The sequence below is a fragment of the Triplophysa dalaica genome, chromosome 1 (assembly GCF_015846415.1).
Source record: "Triplophysa dalaica isolate WHDGS20190420 chromosome 1, ASM1584641v1, whole genome shotgun sequence".
Taxonomy (NCBI): Eukaryota; Metazoa; Chordata; class Actinopteri; order Cypriniformes; family Nemacheilidae; genus Triplophysa; species Triplophysa dalaica.
In genome coordinates this window covers 11934091-11957532 of record NC_079542.1, presented here as the reverse complement: position 1 = coordinate 11957532, position 23442 = coordinate 11934091, and the positions used below count along the sequence as shown (strand labels likewise).

The window sequence follows — 23442 nt, the reverse complement described above, 5'->3', positions numbered from 1 at the left end:
ACACCACCAGTAGTTTATTTTAGACGGAACATTCGCCCTCCACTTACATCCCGTCTAGATAACCTTTGTCTTCTGTCCTCCAGACCACATGCTGTTGTAGAGTCATCGCTGCTGAAGGTGATCGCGATGCTGAAGGGGTCGGGCAGCGCGGAAGAGATGGTTGTGCTGGAGAAAGTATACGTTGAGTTGGACGGAGAGCTCGCTGCCGTGCTCCTGGGTGGAGGTGGCCTGGCTGCCTTCCGGGAGGGAGCGGTTAGCTGTGGGCCAAAGCCTGCTGTCTTCCGCATTGAAGGGGAAGAGCAGGAAACGAGGGACTCGCTGCCGATCGAGGATTTTATGTTATGTTTTATTTGTGTGGCCGGCAGTCGACTGTGAGGGAGCTGTCGGCACTTCACTTTCATTTGTTATTTGTTTATTTTATTAAAAGTTTGCTTTAACGTTCGCCGGTTCCTTCCTCCTTCCTTCCTAACTTTGAACATTGTTACAACGACATCCTTGGAACCCAACATATGGGCACACAGGTTCTCGTATCACTGTTACGTATCAGCCCATATCAGATTTAAGTCAATACTGCTTGCCTACAGGACTATCAATGGATCTGCACAAGCAAACTTTCACACCTTTCTACACTCCTACACCCCATCAAGATCCCTGCATTCAGCACACAAGCGGCGTCTTGTATTGCCTCCTCAGAAGGGCAGTAAATCACTTTCCCGCTCATTCTCCTTCAAAACTCCTTCTGGTGGAACATTCTTCCTAACTCAGTCCGGTCAACCACATCTCTCACAACTTTCAAAAAACTACTTAAAAGCAATCTCTTCTGTGAATACTTGACAGAAAAAATGAGTTAAAAAAAAACGAACCCTCTCTCTTTCACTCAACAGGTAGTGGTCTAGCCTTTGTTGAAACTTGTCACTTTGAATAAGCACCTATTGTAGTATTGCTCCTGTATGACAAATCGCTTATTGCTTCCTGAACTCTATAAGTCACTTTGTAATATAATAGGAATACAGTATTTACAAAGCAGGACACCAATCCACAATATACTCAAAGATAACACAACTCCCTTGAGCAAATGTTAAGGTATGTCAGTGTGGACTTGTTATTAAATTGTACAAATGCTGCACATTAAAGAACAGAAAATGTTGTTCCTGGAACTAAAAAGTCATGATTATTTGTTCAGTGATGCTGATCAATTAATAAGATTAACGAAACTTAAATGAGCACTAAGGGTCTTTAAATTTACAGTAGTCTAGTTTTACATCATATCATCTGTACATAATAAACAAGCTGCAGACATTACTTATTAAAACCAGTCTTTCGGTAAATCTTTACTGTGCCTGCAAATTTATCCATAATTTACAAATTAGACATTTGTATAACTTTAAGAGGAGTTGCAGTATTAAGATTATTTTGCTGTATTATTCGAATAGGGGTTTATAGTCTTTGAGTAAACCTACCTGACATTAACCATGTATCACCACATACAAAGTAGTTTGATATACAAATGACACCTACATTTTCAAATCTATTTTACCTTCCTAAAAACTGACATGAACCGAAAAGTTTGCTTTATTCATATATACATTATTATCACGTACATAATACATAACAGACAGAACAATACTTTAAGCGCTAAACACTTTTGATACCTCTGAACTATAGTGACAATTAAAGGGCCAATGTGTCATTTTTTTGGAGTATCTATTGAAAGAAATGCAATATAATATGTCTTCAGAGGTGTATAAAGACCTTACATATTGATGCATTTTTAGTACCTTAGAATGAGCTTTTCTATCGACATGCACCCAGGTCCCCTTACATGGAACTCACCATGTTGTTTCTACAGTAGCCCTAAACTGTTCTGCAGGTCAAGTTTTAAAACGTCATATCCTTGTCAGCCACTGTGATGCTTCTAAAGGGAGGGGTGGAGTGAGCTGTTGGTAGCATTTTCCAACCACACCACTAGATGCCATTTAATTTCAAACACTGGACCTTTAAAACAACCAAACAATGTATAAAGAGCAATCCACACAAAAGGGGCCAATGTTCATATTAACACTCATATTAATGCTATTCCTAATTTTAATATAAATGTTAACGTTATATAAACCGTTCCATATCAGTACATACAAATAAATCCTCTTGAAAACAAATCTGAACATTCTGTCTTAAGACGACCAGAACGTTGACGTAACACGGATGCAACATTAAAGTTGTTGACTTCTGACATTATTAGGATTAGTGGAGAGTTTGGGGCATAAAGGGCTTTGGCTCACAGCATAAGTTCACCACATTACATGCTCGGTACATCTGACCGCACAGAAATCCACAGCTTGACTTGCTTCTTTTAATTAAACCACTGAGAGCTAAATGAATTTCTCAATATTTTGTAAGGTGATTAAAATGGGCCGTTTAAAAGTCTGGACATGTCAGAATGGGGTTCTAAACCATGGCGCATTGAAATTAGCAATATTTTAGAGAAATGAGTGAATCACTACACTGCTGCAGAGCATTCACTGTAGGGTTTTTCAAAACTGTTTTGAAGACGTAGTTCAGCCTAAAAACAAAAAATTCTGTCATTATTTACTCATGTACCCTCATGTTATTCAGTAACAGAACAACATTTTGTTTTCTTTGAAGAATGCTGACATTTTTGTTCCATACAGTAAACAGAGACTGCATGGAGCTGTCAGTCACTAACATCTGGTGTAACGTCTACTGTGTATTTTATGGGTTAAATAAAGTCATAAAGCTTCTTCTGGTGTTCAGTCAGCTGGCAAACTAAAACAATTTGCAATCAACTATACTGTATATCAGATCAGGCAAAGAGACAATATGTTTGATAAAACATGAAAGCCCTGTGTGTGTGTTTGTGTGTGTGTGTGTGAGTGTGTGATGGGACAGTAGTAGGGTCTTGATAGGTGGGAGGCTGACTGAGGTAAACTGTCAACACATAAATTATACAATAGGAAAATGTGCAATTTGTTTTTTTTAAATTGCCCCCTTTGGAAGATGTCAGGCTGATATTTATGATACGTTCATTGCTCTGCATTTTTAATTTGCATGTGGGAGGGAAAAATCCCCCATATCAAAAGCAGCTATTAGAAGTCATCTCACGTCTGCAAGTACATCTCAGATATCATTAGAAGCATCCATACGGCAGCTGCTCTGTCAATTCGGATCTATTTCAATCCATACACTCAAAACACTGAGATTAATAAATCACTGCTAAGCATTCAGTAGTAGAATAACTCTAAATCTGACAACCGTAGATTGTTTTTTATTGCTAAATGTGTGTAGAACATTCATATTTACACTTATAGATTTGGCAGACGCTTTTATCCAAAGCCACTTACATTGCATTGTACTTTACATTTGTTTCTGACTACGTGTAATCCCATGGGATCGAACCAATGACATGGGTGTTGCTAGCACCATGCTCTAACCACTGAGCCACAGGAAAACCAGAATAATGTAAATGGGATAAATAAACAAATCGTGGATGTTCCCATGCTTATTTAGAATGTTAATACATTTTATCACTTTCAAGTATACTTCCAAACTTGTATTCTTTAACTTTAGACCTGACTGTTGGGTTATGTGGACTCTCTGTCAGCTTTTATAAAGTCCTGAAATTCCGTGTTTGCTTTAAGTGGTTGTTTAGCTGATGAAAAGACCTTCTATCACTTTTAAGTATTGATCACTGCAGTAGTGATCATATTAGTAGAGTCAATATACATTCCCATTTCAATAATTTTACACATTCAATTCTTCTTCTCTAACCAAGCTTCAAGCACTACGTTCCTAAGTCAGATATGTACCGTCATGTCATTGTATCTTTGTTAAACAACAGGACATTTCAGCATCATTTTCAGACACTCTCAGACAAGCAAGGGTGCATCTACAAAACCATCAGGCACGCAGCATTTTGATGGGAAACAAAACCTTGAATGCTTCTAAAAAGTTTTGTGTCGAACAAAGATATGGATCACCTGCTATGCCCAATTACAACTTTGGCTGAAGAACCCATAGCGTTGGAGCATTTGTTATTAACTTAGGGCTGCCAGGATTTCATGTCTTCTCCGAAAAAAATTCCTCACCTAACAATTATGGCAATCTCGCTGCTTCTCTAAACCCTTCCAATCCTAGTCACTCAGTATTGTTATTCAGGGAAGGAAATCAATATCCACGCCAGGACTGGATAATTGAATAACAGAGAAAGAAAGACTCTCTCTCCCTCATATTTGTGAAAAAGCTCAGAAGTGATAAGATTAGACTTAGGAGAAGTGGCTTGAGTCTTGTGGAATAATCACTTGATCGTTTGTCTATCTATATTCTCAAAGAGAGCGAGAGAGTGCAAGAGTAATAAAGGAGTGAGAGTGAAACTAAATGCACATGCATTGTGGTTTTCATTGGACATTTTCTACCTAATGCATCATTAGGCACTTTGTTTGGTTGTTGCAAATGCTCAGGAACATAATGCATAGTGCAGACTGGCAATGGAAGTCTTGGACATTTTATTGTTTACTGATGTCATATGCCTTAGTTCACTGCTCTCTCTCTCTCTAGTGAAATGGGTAAAGTTTACTCAAAAATAAAAGTAAAAATGTAATCATTAAGTCACGCTAATGTGTTTCCATATCTGTATAACTTTCTTATCTCTACAGAACACAAAAGAAGTTTCATTTTTGTGTGAACTCTTCCTTTAAGTACTCTCTGTCCCACCGGTAAAACATTTACTCTCTCACCTGTATCCACTCTGCGTGTCCACACAGATTCCTCCGTTGTGGCAGGGGTTTCTGGGATAGACGGAGCACCCCTGGTGATAATGTTCGCGTGCCGAGCAGATGCAGACAGCGGCAGCTTCCACAGTCACTGACACAAGAGCCATGCTGCCCGAGTCGACCACCGCTGGCTTGTCAGTCACACTCAGATGGCTGGTACAGCCTCCCCCTCCCCGACAGTCAAAGTCCACACACTCATCTACATGAACCTGAGTCACGTTAACCTGAAGAAAGGATTGTAGCTGCAGAGAGATAAAGAGAGAGAGATTACGCTGATGTCGAGTAAGCGCTACCAAAATGGTAAAAGCAAGGTTGGAAAAAAAACTGGGGGAGTCAGCAACATATCTTTTATCCTCAAATTAGCATACAAATAGCAAAACAATTTACAATTTCAGGAAAAAGTCCCAAAATACATGAGTTCCTTTCGCTTTCAGTCATGAAAAGTGTTAAGAGCACTTGCACACTCGCTCTATTTCATTCTTGGACACACAGTGCACTCCAGAGCCTATCAGGCCGAACGCTTTTCAACAAGCACATAAACGGCGTGCCGATGCCTGCAGATGTCCACAGGGCTGCTTCTCAACTTCCACACCATTTATTCAAATCCACCATTTGAAGTGGAACAGCTTGTACAGCAGTGGACTGAGCGGTGATTGACCAGTCCTCAACTAACCCATGTGCCCAGACACACTTAAGTGGAAATGAGGGGGTGAAGATAGAGAGTCAAAGATGGAGAGAGAAGACAGCTAGATAGAGGCGTCTAAAACGAGAACTCCCGCAAGATTAGCTTGAACCTATTTGAACTAATAGACACTATTTTGACTGGGATGTGGATTGTGGAGAGGTCTTTTCCTAACAGGCAGCGATGGCAGAGGGAGGTGGGTGATTGATGAGGTTGTTTATGCTCATTTTCCGTGTGATCGAAGACTGAACGGATGTCTGAGGTGTGCACAGAGATGTGGTGCAATGCACCCAACGGGTTTGAACAGGCAAATGCACAATGTGTTCATATTTTTCCACACTATATAATCTGTTGTGTTAAAAAACAGCATAATCTGTCCTCAACTGAAGACATATCTGTGTCTAATTTAGGACGGCACATTTTGAATTACTTTTAACTCAACATTTCAAGGTCCAGTGTTTCATTTTTGGAGGACCTGTTGAGAAATGAGAAATGCAATATAATATACTAAACTATGTCTTCAGAGTTGTATAAAGACCTTACATAATGAAGTGTTATGTTTTATTACATTAGAATGAGCTATTTCTATCTACAAACACCGTGGATCCCCTTGCATGGAATTCAAGATGTTGTTTCTACAGTAACACTAAACGGACAAACTCCTCTACAGTGCACGTTTCATAAATACATTATCTCCTTCGGCAAAGAAGCGAGGGATGGAGAAAGCCGTTGGTTGCAACCAAAGCTTAAATCTCCTCATTGCACCTTTTACACAAAATCAAAACACGTGTTAACCAGCGATGCAACAATATCAAAATCTCACTTTACGATAATAACTCGGAATAAAGTCCGCGGTAAGATATTTAAAAGGACAAATAATGACTTGGAAACTTGTTGTGAGCATCCTCTTTTTCTTTATTCTCTTTTCATAACTTTTGCTAAGAGGTATGAGATATAGTACGAGTTGGGTCAAATGACCTAAAAACCCCTTTTATAAAATAAAATAACTGCACCAGTTGGACCTCGCCATCCAGTATTTTTTTAAACATTCTCTGTGTTAGGCCCGGAAGATTTATCGTTTCACACAGTCATGTGACCACGATTATATTGGGACAATTTTGCTATTGCAAAAACACGATATTGATAATATTGTTACATCCCTAGTGTTCATTTTTCATAACACAAAAAGTTGTTACTATTTAAAACGAAAGGGTAGGGAAATTCTGACTGTAATTTGTATTGGAAAAACAAGTATGCATCTCGTCGTAGTCCTTCAGAAACCTCGTTCTGTATGTCTAAATTCACAGTTTTTCAGGAAATGGAAAAAACACTATACTTTTTAAATGATAAAATACTTTGCTGTCAAAGTTGACAAGCAGTTTAAAAAAAAAGTTTGATCAGTTATTTGCAAAAGCCGGTGACAAACACAAAGGATGACTTATAATGACTACTGACAAAAAATTAAAATCACCAAAAATGGAGATTCAAAGTTTCAGAATGACATCAGCAATATGGTATTCCTATTGTAAAATAAATGAACTCTCTAAGAAAATAAATATGGTTTTAGGAAAAGTGTAATGTAACCATGATTTTGAGCTTATCGTTTGTTTAACCACTACAAATAGTTTTACTATTGACTCTTTATTATGATGAAACTATGCTTACTTTTGCAAAGCCATCCTTGTGGTTATCATGGTTTCACTATAAATAAAACAACAAACATCATCTATACATTATAGTTATTGTACATTTCCTAAACTACACTTAGAGACCAAACACTGCTGTTTAGACGAAGACAGCAATTAAATTTAAATTTTGTTTAATTCTGTGTGCATTCTCTATAGACAATTCTCTTAATACATTCTGAACACATACATACCGTGAAAAAGCAAAATGTATTTTACATAAGCCATCAGCATAATGTCTCACTGACCTCCTTTAATTGACCATTAATTGGCCAGACAGAGAACTGCTTGGGTTACTTTCGTAATTGTATTCCAGACAGTCCCACGTGAATTAGATCAATGTGTTGAGACACACACATCTGAGCACGCAAAGCTAGAGGTGTCGGTTGTTAAACTTTCACCCACACACACTTGACTCTCTTCGTTTCTTAACGTTCTGGACTTTCTGTAACATACACACACAGTGAGCTCAGGTCTGACTCCCACCTTCCGTAATAACTTTAGGAGGCGATTTGCAAGTATTACCTTGGAAGTTTAACAATGCAACTTCCAGGTCTCACATTTCATTTGCACTAAGAGACACCTAATAAACCACAGTTTTATATGAGCTATTTGGGTTCAGGTAACAGATCCTACAAGCGAGAGAATTCACTCCCACGACTAATCCTTTTTCTGGATGCTCTCATTTCTCTCACTGTCATTCGCTGTTTTGTTGGTTCTCCCCTTCTCATCGTCCCTGGAGAAGAGAGTGGGATTTTGTCTCTGCCTCCTGCTCGACGGTACTGTCAGCTCATTTCTCAAAGATCGCTAAGCCACCCATAGGGAGCGGAACTACAATACCCAGAATTCCCTGAGGGTGGCTATTCCACAGTGGCCTCATGATAGAGCAGAAGGACACCCAAGAGAAATAAAAAATGATCTACACAAACACATTTGAAGCTATATTAATTTGGGGTTCTTATAGCATTAAGATTTTGATCTATTTTATAAGATAATATTTACTAAATCTTTAGATTTTATCTGGCCTAGTTTCACTAGATTTTTTAAACCAAAAATTTGTCTTTCACAGTTTTTAAAGCATACTCTTTAAAATAAAGGTGCTTCAAACTGTTCTACGATGCCATAGAAGAACTTTTGGTATCATTTCAGTATAGGGGGCAATTCTCACTATTGACTAGTTGTTATTAGCATGCTTATTATTGGCATATTGGCTGTTTATATGTACTTATAAAGGACATATTCTACATGACCTTATTCTGCATACTTAATCCTACCCAATACCTAAACCTAAGAACTACCTTACTAACTTTTATTAAGCAACAAGTTAAGAGTATATTGGCAAAAAGGTTCAAGTTAATGGTTTGTTAATAGCGAGAATTGCCCCCTTTACTGAAGTGTTACCTTATATTTTGCAGATGTCTTCGAATATCCCTATTTTGCACCAAATGCCAAAAAAAACTAACCCTCTCTCTTTTTAGTAACTTTGTATTAGCACCTATTGTATTATTGCTCCCTGAACTCTCTGTAAATCGCTTTGGATAAAAGCATCTGCCAAATGACTAAATGTAAATGTAAATGAAAAACATTTGAACCCTTTCTGCTCTGTGAGTGCTGCTTCTCCCGCGTCACATATGAACACATGCAGACACCAAGAGTAGGTGAATGGACACTTTTACTGTAACGCTTAAGTAAACGAAAATCCAGAAGTAGCTTAATAAAGTACTTTTAGCCAGTCAGATTACTGTTTGCTATATAGGTTTGCAACACATTATATAACGTTCTGTATCTAAATTTAGGATTAATAATATTAATAGCATTAATAATCAGCACGTTGAGAGCATTTCATAATGAATCATGTTTTAATGGAAAGATTATTTAGAATCAGTTCTAGTATGAATGGCATGGAAAGGCTACACTGTAAATGTTTTTTGTGTTTTAACAGTAGTATTGCTGTATTTTCAGTGATGTGTTACTGTATAAACAATTCACAGTGTGTTGCTGTCATTTTTTGTAGTTTTTGCCTTATTATTGATATATTTCCAATGTATGCTGTGTGTGAACATAATGACAGTAGTTTTACTGTTAAATTTAAATTGAGTGAAATTGAGAGAGAACGCTTTGCATCTTATTGTGGTAATTTAACGTTTGATGTCATATAAGACATTTAATAAGGTTATGCATAAAGTTAGGCAGTAAATAGTGATTATTTTATTTCTTAAAGAATTGCCGTTACAGTTGCCAGATCTTGTTTCGAAGCCAGCAATCAACTCAGCAAATCAACTCAGCAAATCAACTCAGCAAATCAACTCAGCAAAACGTTACACACAATTAGTGTGGAGGGACCAATAATATTAATAATATTAATAAAACCTCCCATTAAATGTATGCTGTTGCGAATTAAGCAATTCAATGCCATGAAAAGTGAAACCGGCTTTGTCCATCTAGCAACCAACCCGATTAACGGTCAACCCCCACTCTGAATTTGTCCAGTCTTGGAGGACTTCGGAACAAGCAGGAGTCTCTCAGGCAGGTAGGTGCCAAAATTTTATTTAGCACCGCGAAATTGTCTATTTCATATTACTTCTTCCCAATTAAAATAATTTGTTTTACCATTCCATTTAATGCTGTGTTTTTAAAAATAAAGAACTTTGTAGCGTGAACATTTAGAGTGGTTTGCCAGACCGGGATTATCTTAAACCAGGACTAGGCCTTAGTTTAATTAGGATATTTACATGATTTAAACAAACATGCCTCACTAAAAACATTATTTGTGTGCATTTTGAGACATCACAAAGGCAATGATGTATTTTAAGATATGTCCGTGCAAGCTCTTTTCCGTTTGGAGAGGGGCGCTGTGACTAGCCTATCACAGAACGCAGACACAGTCAGCTACCCAATGAGGATTTTTATTCAATCCGAGCACAGATATTGACTCGTATTACTCGTATGATACTCGTACTCGGCAAAAGTGCTTTATCCGTACCGGATACTCGTTTCAGCCGAGTATCCGGCTCAACTCAAGTTAAAACTATTGAAGAACCACTTAAAAATCATCAAATGTGTTGAAATTATAGTTTTTTTTCACTAAATCTCCACTAAATCAAAGTTTTTGTCTGTAGTCTGTTTGAGATCTTTTTCCAGAAACTAACCAAGATTAAAGCTCTTAAATCAATCAAATTAAGACAAACTGTAGTCCAACAAATGATCTGTGTTCTTGTTTTGTAGGTCGACCTATCCAAAATGTAGTATCTTGCATTTACTCTGCCATGAGTTATTGAGTCCCATTTAATAAAGCTTTTGAATTCATTTAGAGTCTTCATCACTGTATAAAATGTTCTTTACAGAAAAGCCTCAATTTATTTTGTTAAATTAAGTTATAGATATGTTTTAATCTTTTTTTATTAGTGTACAGCAAAACAATGTTCATTTTAAAATACAAAATAACTGCTGTATTTAATTTTACAGTAAAACTATTTTAACGTATTTAAAAAATAGAGCAAAAAAGTACTGTATTTACTATAACAGTATATATATTTACTGTAAATTATTATACAATATGTTTTAGTTACTGTTCTTAGCCTTATGGTAATATACCTGTGTTTCAAAATACAGAAGCTTGCTGGCTATATGTTGCCAGCAAGTTACTGTTGATTTTACGGAAAACTTTTTACAGTGTACTTCTGCTCATGATAAATTCATTTCAGTTATTACATTTTGTTGTCAGTAGTTTCTTTAAATATTAAAACAGAACACTAGGACTTCACTTTAGCACCAGAGCCTGCAACATATTTTCTCAGTTACCAGGCCTTTCTATGTGTTATAAATAGTCTGGGTATCAGGATATTAAATAAATGGCCTTATAATACATTAGATGTTAACTTTTATATACATATTCGACTGTGCTCAACTTATTAAATATTATTTATTAAAAAGGTATTGTCCGGACCTCCGCCACAAAGAAAATACAGAGACCGCACAACCCCTAACACCCCCCCCCTTTCAGCACTTCTTTGTGGTGAAAAAAGGTTTTTAAGATTTTGAAAAGTTGTTTCGGTACAGATGTTTCTTTAAATAAACTTTAACTAAATGTTTCTTCTATGGCATTGCTTTTTTGTGAAGAACCTTTAAAGCACCTTTATTTTTAAGAGAGTACATCAAACCAAGGTACAGGTACACATACAAACGTACACAGGATAAATGGTCCAATAGTTAATGTTTGATTTCTTGTCCTCCGCTCACAGATACAGAGCTTCAGGTTTGACCAGTGGCCAATGTTTCTATTTTATAATTCAATACAGCATATTTTATTTCTGAAGAATGTGTTCAGAAACCGCCAAAGGGTGTTTGGCTAGAGTGAGGATCAGTCTCGAGGATTGAAGGCTATCCACACATGATACCGTGCTACGTGGCTTTCCAGCCTGAGCTCTTCATGCCAAAGCAAACCTGATGGAACAACACTGACACAAAAGATAGAAATAGTGATCAATGGGAGGTGTTGCGCGGCACAGCACTTAAAGTGCGACAAACCAAGTAGTCATTTCAGAATTATTCAGAGTGAGATAAGAGTGGGGAAGAAGAAAAAAAACAACAAAGCAAAACAAAAAGAATAGTGTGGGTGTGCGCGAGTTGACGGCTGCCTGAATCAAGTCGAACAAAAGGGCAGAGGCAAAATGCAAAGTGGCGCGTTTGATATGTAATTACAAAGATTTCTGCAAAAGCAGAGGTGATGGGATGTGTTTTTTGAGAAAGGCCGATGTGAAACGTCTGTGACGGCGAAGACCCAGCCAAAGGATTAAAATAAATGTATCTCCTTTCCTTTATAATGTGCACACGAATAGAGAGGAGAATTCATCAGAGTCTGATTTATCGTAAAAGACAGCTCTAATTGTTCTTTTCATCTTCACAAGCTCTCTTACTAGACAAGTTCAATTTCCATAATACGTCCTATAGCTTTATTCAAGTATCCAAGTCATACAAAGAGGATTCTACCTCCAAACAACTTTTAGTTTAATTCGCTAAAGATTTTTGTTTTGCATTTAAACTTTCATCTTCACACATTCCACCACAAACGACAAACGACAAGTTTTCCTCAAAACGTTGTTTTCCTGTGTATCTTCTTCTCTGTTTATCATTGACTGCTACTCTTTCATCAGGACTCACTTTCACCACAGGGAGATTTTACTCTGGTTTTCTACTTTGACACAACAGTGTGTGTTTTTGTGCTGCATCTGACACTTCATAGGCCAACGCGCAGGCGTGTGTGTGTTTCAAAGGGGTGTTGGAGGGTGAGATATGAGGGCGGACCCCTGGGAAATGAGCTGTGCACGCCAAAAATCTGTTTCCCCATCCCGGCAGGTCCGCAGGGGAATCCTGGGTTCTTCAAAGTATGCATGCGGCGGGGAGAGGGAACACAGGGGAGTAGAGATAGGACTGGGGGAGATCATGGCGGCGCATTAAGAATCATTTAAGTTACAGACACAAAGTGGCTTCTATGTGTCGCTCTCCCGCAGTTTTTTCAGACTCTCTGTTTTTCTGTCTCTTTCTCTCCTTCTAAGCCAACATCACAAGCCCTTCTTGACACATCCAGCACACTGACATGGTAGAGAGTTCAGCCGTCATTCCAGCCAAAAATAGAAAATAACACAGGATTCAGAGGCAAAAGCATATGCATGTAGATCAGCTCCTGAGCATGCACCGGTTGATCTATCCGACACCACAGCGCTTACAGTGCACATACATTTCCATCATAAATCGGAACACAATCACAGCAATTTGCAGTTAGCTAAAATAACATCTTTTCATCCCCCGTCCTAGAATTTCTCCAATTACTACGGTTACAGACATACGACTCACTTTCCATATCAGCGAGTTCATCTGTAATTAACTCTTTAAATGTGCACTTTCTTCTCCAACAACTTTCAGCTTTGTGATTCGTTGGAGATGCAAGCAAATGAGAGACAGAGTGTGAGAATATATTCATTTTTTCACCTAGTTTTATCTAGTTTTTATCCAGGATTAGACTTCTAATCATTAATAACCCCTGGTTTCCATCAGCTTCTCCATTCAATGTTTTAAACGTACTCTGTATATAACCAACCGACCAAGTCGTTCCTAAGCATCTCCATTGTTTACAAGTGGTGAGAAGGAAGACCTTTCAGTTGGATGTTTAAAGATACATATTATGTTTTCGAGCCAGATTATTGTTTAAAATTGTCCGTTCGCGTGCTCATTCGAGATATAAAAATGTCAGACGGGGGACCTTTCCAACTTGATTACGTATAATGGTAAGTCGTGTACGTGCAACACGGTTGGGTGCAAGCCGTGTATTTGTGGTTAAAAAGTATAAAATGTGAATTATTTCGTAGAAAACGAATTGGCTGGTGTCGCGTTTAGCCATTTAAACCTGCAAAGAAACTGATATTTGGATCTTAAATCAGGTTGGCTCCATTAAATCCATTATATGGAGGATGATCCAGATATTTATTGCTCAACAACCAAGGATTAGTTTCTACTGAAGAAATAAAGACATGGACGTCTTGGATGACATGAGGGTGAGTAACTAAGCATAACATTTTTATTCTAAAGTGAAGTATTCTTTTAAGTCTAGTTTAGCAGAGGTAAATGGAGAGCCGTAGAGAGTCTAGGACTTGAGATTCAGCTTCATTGATAACGTACAAAGAGGGATAGGTTAAAATGTCATGTCTGAGCACTTTATGAATAAGTAAAAGTAAATGTAATCTTGTTTCAGCTTGCAGTTATTTAATATTCAAGAACTAATGCTTCTGGAGTGGTTCACATGTCCGTAGAGAAAAACAGTTTGATACAAGGTCAAATGTGACCCTGGATCACAAATCCAGTTTTCAGTAGCACGGGAACATTTTAAGTAAAAGACCAAAATAAACTTTATGAGTCTATTTTTCTTTTATGCCAAAAATCGTTAGGATACTAAGGAAAGATCCTGTTCCATTAAGATATTTCTTAAATGTATAAAAACTTTATTATTGTGAGTGGATGGCTTGCCACGGTGCCCCGATTAACAACTTCAAAGGCCATTTTCCTCATTTTTAGATTTTTTGCACTCTCAGATTCCAGAGTTTTAAATGGTTGTATCTCAGCCAGATATTGTCCAATTCTCACAACCCATACATCAATAGAAATCTTATTTATTCAGATTCATTTGATAAATTGTCCCATAAAACTGCTTTAGTTGTACAGGGTCACAAATTTGAATACATCCATAAAAACACCCCTAACAAGCCTTACTTTCTGTTTATGAGCTGCGAGGTATCCGTGCACTTTCTCAGCTCTGAGGAGTGGCGCGCTGTGAACGGTGAACCTCACATCGAGCGTCCTCTCCCGCACCTCCACCAGACTAAAAATGTTGACGTCCTCTGCTCCCACAGACAGCATGTCTGACAAGAAGTCGCCCAGCAGCTCGTACCTGCTCTTCAGATTGCCGCGACGTTCCATGAACTCCGTGGCGGAAACGTCTGTCGGAAATACAAACATACAAATGTGTGACACATGAGAAAAACTGAAACGTGGAAATTCGACTTGAGCCGCAAGAACCCCAGAGCGTGCGAGAAGGTAAAAACAGCTCCATATTTAATACAGAGCTTATGAAAAATGCATTGTCACGTTTTCCACTCGTCAACACATCTCCCCGTCATTAGGAGAGGTTAGTGCCTGCCAGTGGCTGTTCGCTCAAACTCCAGATGACATGCGCTGTCAAAAAGTCAAGTTCAAACTACTGCATGCGGCAAGTCTTTGTCAATACGGTAATGGTGCCTGCACTTTTTTGTCACGGTCACCCTTGCCGGCATGTTGAAAGTTGACCCGAGTGTCTCTGCATTGTGAGCAAATATGTGACACCTCAGCGATTGTTTGACCGTTGACATTTTGGCTCTGGAGGTCTGCATTTCTCCTAACGCCCAGTATCCTTTTTTAATTGGGATGCTTACCCTACAGTGCGGGGCTGTGAATGGTTGCCTCAGGGGAGGTGTTAGACCAGGCTGAGTCACCCTCCCTTGGGGCCAGTTTTGGAGACTGGAAGGGGTGTTATGGCTCACATTGACACTTCACAACTCACAAAAGCGGATGGACATGTTTTAGAAAATTGGAGGAGATTTTCCAGCTTGAATGACAATGGTGACAGGGGAAGATGCTCTGGGACTGAATTTAGACTCCACCCCCTTTGGGAAACCATTTGAGGTTATATGCACTGTAGGCATAAGTTGTTGTGAATTCTAAATGAGAATTCAAAAGCATGGAAGGTAAAAATGGCTAACAGCATCCCTGTGGAGTTTAATGCGAAAATTACCCAGCATGACAGGCTAAATCCCAAGCGGTGCTTAAAATGGATGATAGATACATGAGGGATGTCTATAGAAAACACAAGATAAGCCTATAGTATTGATCAGGTATGGGAAGATTCATCGATTTGCATCGGTGCATCTGCAAAAATGGTAACGATGCATCAATTTTAAAAGTTGTGCATCGGATAGAAGTTGCCATTTGCTTCGCGATGTGTTGTTTTCAAATATATTTGCATCAGTAAAAAATTTGAGATGTAGGTTGATTTCTGTGAACTGTTTCACACATGTGTTCCATCATCACTGTTGCGACGTGAATTTGATGTATCACATCACTACGGAGAACGAGGCGTGTCCTGACAGTCACAAAAAGTCAGGCTACGTTCGACAGCCAAGTGCATTCGTAGGATGCATTCCAAGGCATAAAGGCATCAAGGCATGTCTGAATACAACATCCCTGTGTCCTGAGAGACCTATATCTGAAAGATTTTCAAGGCAGCATAGATGTATCATGTAGCTGTAACAGCACCGTGACCGCTAGCATGACGGCAAGTTAACAAACGATTAAAACTTTTTTCACTCCCTGGTGGCTATTAGCTCTACTTGTTGCAATACAATAACCAATGTAGTCATCTTTTTTATTTGTAAAGAAATTTAGCGTTACAGCGAACGAGGGCTTTCAAAACCTCTGCCAAGTCACGGCAATGTTTGTGAAAGTGCCCTGCGTTAGATGTCAGGAGGCTCGTCAGTTAACTGATTATTCCAATAGCATTGAACGGTGTTCTATTAGATCCCATCTGCCAGATAACATCCCACCAATATAATCCATCACATACCAGTAGACACTGTAGTTTCCATTAAAACCAATATAATTGCTATTACAACCATTAATTCCATTAAATATTCAATTTTATTTTGGTCAAAGTTCTATTATTTTCTTCAGCAGGGGTACCATATTGAATGCATGGCATCATATTTATTTTCTTTCATGTTCTTCAAAACCAGTATATGATTCTGTCTGTGGAACACAAAGGATATTTTGAGAAAATAACTTTCATTATTGAGTTAACCATCCCTTTAGGTGAATAAAACATTCCCCTGTATGAAATCCGGTTTAAAAGAAAGGTTAATGTCAATGGGCACATGGCACCTTGTCATTTTAGGAAACATGCATTCAGGTTAATTCTCAAAGAGAATGTCTAACTATGTGAGTGTGAGGCGAAGTTAAAGTATAACAGCTAAATAGAAGCACACAAAAGTTTTGAAGAGGCCTAGTCAACATCCTGACTTGAATCTAACATAGATGACGAGGCATTACCTGAAATAAGCATGTCATGTTTGAAGACCCACCAATCTGTCAGAGTTCAGTATGGGCCAAGATTCCATCACAGAGATGAACAGATCTCCTGCCAAATTACAGTTGAAGGTAATTTGTAGTTAAAGCTGTTAAGTGTTTCAGTATCCAGCCAGTTCTTAGGTTTAAAAGGGCATTAACTTAAGAAGAGAGTCAGTTTAAATGTCAATTTAACTGAAAGAACTAAGAAAATAATTCATTTAAAGTCAGGTGGGTGTAAAACCTCTGAAAATGGTTTTGGTGTAAATTGTTATTTTTTTCATTTACTAATGTCCTTCAGAAGATTTTTACACCCACCTGACGTTAAATGAATCGTGTTGACTTTGTGGGCAGCACTGAATGTTTCTATCTATTGTAATAGTTGTTTATGAGTCTCTTGATTGACCTCAATGTAATAAGAGGAATCTCAACATCATACAGTTACTGCAGGACATATCCAGAAATGCTGAAAAAGCAAAGATTGTGGGGGACCTGGGTGAATGTTTTGAAGATCATTGGACAGTATGATGATTCGTGACAAACATGAAACCATTAAACAACTATGACTAAACATAAAAACTGTCATTGATTGTTTAGGTAACATCATACAGTATTAAGAATCAGGGGCATGTAAACTTTAGCCCTAGGCTATTTTTAGAAATTCTGTTATTATTATTTAGTGTGAACTTTATGTTAACATTTCTTTTGTAAAATAACTTGCTCAGGGCAGGACAAAATAAAACCTAAAATAAAAATAAACCTTAATTTTAGAAATCCTCTTATTTTTCCAAGTTTCAGCTTTTTCCAGATTCTGCAACGGGTGTGTAAACTTTTGAGCACAACTGTATATCTACATTTAGTCATTTAGCAGACGCTCTTATCCAAAGCGACTTACAGAGAGTTTAGGAAGTAATAAAGCACTATGTTATACATGCATGCACCAATGTAATCGCTCTTTTTTTTGTGTTTCAAATCACACGTGGCATCTTTGCTGGCTTTGATCTATAGCAAAGATGATTTGTGTTTGTTTCTGCGATATGCATTTACTTTCTCCGATCTACATCCAAAATGTGATGACCACAGACACCTAAACAACCTAAAAGCACACCCACTGGTGGTGGGTGAGGAGAGACCCCCCTCATATGATTGTAAAGTGCTTTGATGTACAGCAATACACAATAAAGCGCTATATAAATGCCTCATTTATTCATTAATTCGTCATTAGCACCCAAGGTGTGTCAATCACTGAGCTTTGGGTGGGGGCAAGGAAGGAAACTGTGATTAGCTTTGGGGAGGCAGGAAGGGTGGCTGTCGGCTCTCATCAGGAGCTGTGCGTGAAGATGAGACTCGCCATGACAGCTTGGAACAGCCTCACACCTGGCTTTGATCCAAGCCAAGATCAAACCTGCTACCCTTCCCACAGGCACTAGGCAGAGTATGTGCTTAACGCCTTTTCTGGACGGTACACACATACCTCCAGAGACAAACGCACGAGTACATACAGAGGACAGAAAATGTGTATTTATGTGCAAAATATACATGTACAGAATTCATTTGAATCTGTCAAATTCATTTGTTATGGATTGAAACCCAGACTGCTGCAAAGCAACAAAGAGAATATTTATACCCATAAACAGATTGAAACACAAACACACAGATGCAGGCACGCACACAAGCCACACACACACAGCTTGAATCCGAAGTTTAGCTGACACTGGCTTAGGGGACGGTGTGCTGCGACTGCCATTCAATACATCTTTGTGCATTAGTGAACTAATCCCACCCGATGAATGCCAATATTTTCCCAATTTCTCAGGGGTTAGCCAGATGAGGTTCACGACATGAGAAATTTCAAATTTTTTACAGTTAAGTCCAAACTGGCTAAGCAGTCAAAAGCCTTAAAAGTTCAACCTCAAACAGCCCAGGGCTCTTTATGTTAGTTGTCCAGCAGAATGTGGGAGTTTGTGTGAATGTGTGCTTGCTCTGTTTGTACGGAGATTAGATGTTATGAGAATAAGCTTGTGTGCGTGTATGTTGGTTTACTTATCTCAGCGAGATAGCACAATCATCTAAAGAACCACGGTAGCGTTTTACCTCACATTTCACGTAACAATCAGCTTCTTCATGAGGTGTACAGAGCAACATTTATTCTCAAAGAAACGGTTCTTGCGAATCTTCAACATTTGCTACTGAAATGGGATTTGAAATGTCAAGGAGGCTGTAAATAGTATAAAAGTCGAATCTTCAGTTAGCCCAGAATTCAATGCACGTTCATTGGGGCCCTGGGGAACTAAACAGCTTACGTATCTGACAGAACATTAACACATGTATCCACATGCTAATGTTATTTTCATGTGAATTTTAAACAACGGCTGTAGTGTAAACCGGATTGGGTCATGCCAACTGGTAGAGCATGCTGTTATATATCAAGATCATGGGTTTGATTCCCAGGGAACTAAAACTATTAAAACAGGTTGTACATCATTAATGCAAAAAATAATTTAATAAGAAAAACTTAATTTAAAAAATGTCTTTCTTATATTTATTCATATATAAAAATTATTATTACAAATATTATGATTTATATCATGCAGATAAAGCTGCTTTGCAACAATGAAAAATGTGAATAAATAAAATAAAAGTGATATAGAAATACAATTTTATTTAAGTAAATAAACATGTAATAAAACTGTATAACAGACTTACCCAAATAAATAAATGTACAATCTATAGTTTAGGCCATTACAAAAAATGCTGGGTTCTTTTAAGTCTAGTGTTGGGCTAAAATGAAACAAACCCATTAGTTGTTTTGTTACTGCTGTTTTTTTTTTTTAAAACATTGTTGTGTCAAATATAAACTTTTTTGCTGTTAATTTTACCCAGCGGCTGGGTAAATCCATTTTTGAAAATAACCCAGCAGTGTATGCTTGTATGTACACTACACTTTTTTGTACAAAAGATAGTAATTACAAATATTTAGCAACAAAAAATGGGACAAATAACCACTTGAACAACCCACAGTGAGATTAAGTGATAAAGCTATTAAAATGCAATAAAAGGAACTCTGATTATTTGTTTAATGCCACACTTAATCCACTGAAACAGTTTAAATAAGAGATTGAAGGAGATTACAGAGAGGAGAGTTATTTACATGAATACACACAGAGGAAACAACACACATAAGCACACCAGACAGACGGAATCACTTGAATGTCTATCAAAACACATACTATGCATAGCACTAAAAAGTTTGCTAAAGCAAACACATCCTCCAATCAAAAGTGAACACAGAGAACACATTTTGCACTTATTTATGTCTGCCGTAAATTTAGCTGCACTGCTGAAATCAAAGAAAAATCTCTTTATAGGCTTATATGAGTGTGCTATTGGCTTACATTTTATATTCTGTCTCCGCGTCTCCCACAAGGCTCTTTTCTCCCACTTTAATAACCTTAACACTACAAAATCCTCGGCTATAGTCCATTTTCAGGAGTCATCTTTGCACAGTCTTGTTTTCATTAAAATGCTGGCAGTCATAATGTTATCGCCAAAGTCAATATTCCCACGAGGTTTACTGCCACAGTATGACACTATCACTGCGCTCTGATGATTTCAGATACGGTCAAACTATTTTATTGTGTCTGATTGAAAGAAGTGGACACACTCACTTTACATCTAGGGTGCGGTTCAAACAGAGCACTATTCCATAACGGAATATATTTAAGACTCATTAGACACATTGCAGGTGTAATATCACTAGTGTCTGAGCATCAGCATGTAACACATATTCTGTCTCTTCCTGACAGACAGTTTTCAAATTACATGTGGGACGTTAGCTTAATATCGCACATCTAAAGTTTCAGAAGAGATCTGTCTGTCATCCGCTGTGCTGAGATGGGCCAAAAAATCGGAATTTCTCTATGGTATGTTTTTTATTCAAGGAATTTAGGCAATCACAATTCAATAAGCAAATTAGTGTACGAAAGGAGCTGCTATCTCAGATTTTAAATGCCTGTCGATGGCTAACAATGTTTTCAAAATATTTCATCAGCTTAGGCTCAAACTGACATGCTATGACACTTAAAGGTGAAGATCACCTGTACCTGCTATTCGCAGAGAGGCTGAGTTGTAGATGGCATCGTCTCGTAGGTCTCTCACGTTAACCTTGACGCTGGAGATCGCATCCGGCCACATCCCATCTGAGACCTGCACCTGAAAGTCGTAACTGCCGGGCGGTGTGTTTTCCTTTATAATGAGGAACCCTGTCCGCTTGTTCAGGATGAAATAACTGCAGGTATGAAAAACATATGAATAAAAGGTTAACGCTAATTATTCTTTTTCTTTCATCCGAATGTTGCTGCTCTTTTTATAAGAGATATTAAACTCTACTACAGTATTCAAATTCCAAAGTCTTTGCAAAAACAACCATCCCGAATATTAAACCAAATATTTGTGAGAAACACAACAGAAAAGATTGGCTCCTGTGAATGCTGCGGGGTCATTCTGGGGAAAAAACAAACAAAAGAAACAATGGAACAAAGAAAATGAGAGTTTGCATCATTCAGCTATCAGGCCTTCCTTCTCCAACTTTATTAAACAATGCACTGAAGTATCATTGACATTGACCTCACCAATAAAACAATCCAAACTCAATAAATTCCCTGGATGACTCAAAACAACTTATGCTGCAAACTACGCCCAATATGCATGTATATTTTATATATAATATAATATGTACTTGTATACACATGTGCAATATATTCATGGGGCGGATGAGAGCAGACAGATTACAGTTAAAATTTAAACTGACATTTTAGTTTTCAAATCCACACTTTCCTTCTGCACACATGACTCCTAACAAAGTAAAAAATTAGATCTATATTCTCTCCCCCCACACACCAAGATATGACTGTTTTCACATTATATTATGCATTCGGATATCTCAGAGAAAGAGCGAGATACAGAGAGGGAGCCCAGGCGCCTATGTGCTCAAGACGTCTCAAGGTTGCAGCTGACCTGTCAAGAACATCTGATCACGGTACACTCCTCTCAACTAAAGTGCACAACATCAATAGAGAAGACCAAGTGAGTAGAGAGATGCTGGGAAGTGAAGAGAAGGAAAGGTTAGGCATCCCTTGACCCCTTTAAAAAATACAGAGAGCAGGGAGATGTGTACTCTAGAAACATGTTAACAGTATGGATGGGATGATGTAATGGTATGGACACAGACAGGACCAGGTGGAATGATAGTTGAGTAAGAAAGAAGGTCTCACTTAGGGGCATGTCCCTCGAAGGCATATGTCTTGTTATCCCAGTCATCTGGATCTGGTGAGTAGACCTTCCCCAGCACATTGGTGGGCATTCTCCCTGTCATCACATAAGCCTTTCTGTCAAAGCACTGCATGTACAACAGTTTGTGTGTGTTTATGTATAGACACACAGTATAGTGAAACATTGTACTAACAGTCTGATAGTATCTGAGTATGTGTAGCTGTAATCACTGAGCGTAGTGAAGAACCGTCTTTAGTAATGTACTCCAGAACCGCAGACAAATGTTGACAGCTGAAACCTGATGTATAGCTGGTTATGAATGACTTGGACTTAGACGTGCTTTTAGTGCAAGATTGTCAGCAGCTTAAGTTTCAGACCAAGAGAAGCATCTTAACAGTGTAATATTCCAACTTACAAGCTTATCTTTAGACTTACAATTGGATACATTTAAAGGTTTCATTAAAGTTCATTCAAATGGCATTATCTTTGTAGCTATACAATGATAAATTCAATGAATTAAATCCAATGAAATAATATATTATTTAATATAAGACATATTTGTATGTAAACATGCTGAGTCAAATGTATTTTATAGGGTCGAAGGCACCTCAACATTTAACTAAATATTCTTCTTCCAAGAGAAAAAGATGTATGCAGCGCAAGGAGTTGAAAATGACAATTCTGACATCATTAACTTACCCTCGAGTTGTTCAGAATCTGTATAAATTTGTTCTGATGATAATTGGATGAATGCTTGTACCCAAACAGTTCTTGGCCACCACTGACAACCATAGTAGGAAAAATAACAATGGTAGTCAAAAGTGTCCCAGCTCTGTTTCCTTTACAACATGCTTCAAAATATCTTCTATTGTGTTCAACACAACACAGACATTTACAAAGACATTTTTCCTCATATGGTAGTCAATATGGTAGTGAAATTTCATGTCTATGCAACGAACTTCCGTGAGAATGGGTTGGCTCTAACCAGCAATCTTCCACTTTCTGGCCTTTAGGTTTTAACTACTGTACTCCAGACTTCTGTTGTGTCTCAAATGATGTACTATATACTATGCACTTAAACTATGCACTTCTTTATCATCTAGTGTATGAATTTTATAACCTCAAATGGAACACTAACAGGGCTAACTGGTTTCACAGACAAGTACAAATGAGGTCAAATGCAATGCAAAGCATTACAAGTCAATGAACATCTATTTAAACAATGTACTTATGGTGTCAGTGTTACTTGTTTTCTATAACATGACCTCACCTCTCTTCCACTGAAAGCAAATCGTTGACCAGTTTTTGAGTGCATCAGCAGGGTACTTAAATCATATTCTTTTATTTTAAATTTGAACACACTACTTACACT

The 23442-nt window shown here is 37.9% G+C and overlaps 1 protein-coding gene across 1 annotated transcript in view; it reads right to left on the bottom strand.

The window, feature by feature from the left end:
- Positions 1 to 23442, bottom strand: part of si:ch211-186j3.6 (neural-cadherin) — a 203913-nt gene that overhangs the window by 45643 nt on the left and 134828 nt on the right. The window contains exons 19-22 of the mRNA XM_056750824.1: positions 22073 to 22166; positions 20903 to 21087; positions 14418 to 14644; positions 4752 to 5029 (exon numbers count right to left, since the gene is read on the bottom strand). Of these exons, the coding sequence (XP_056606802.1) occupies positions 4752 to 5029; positions 14418 to 14644; positions 20903 to 21087; positions 22073 to 22166 (784 nt within the window). The remainder of the gene's footprint in view (positions 1 to 4751; positions 5030 to 14417; positions 14645 to 20902; positions 21088 to 22072; positions 22167 to 23442) is intronic.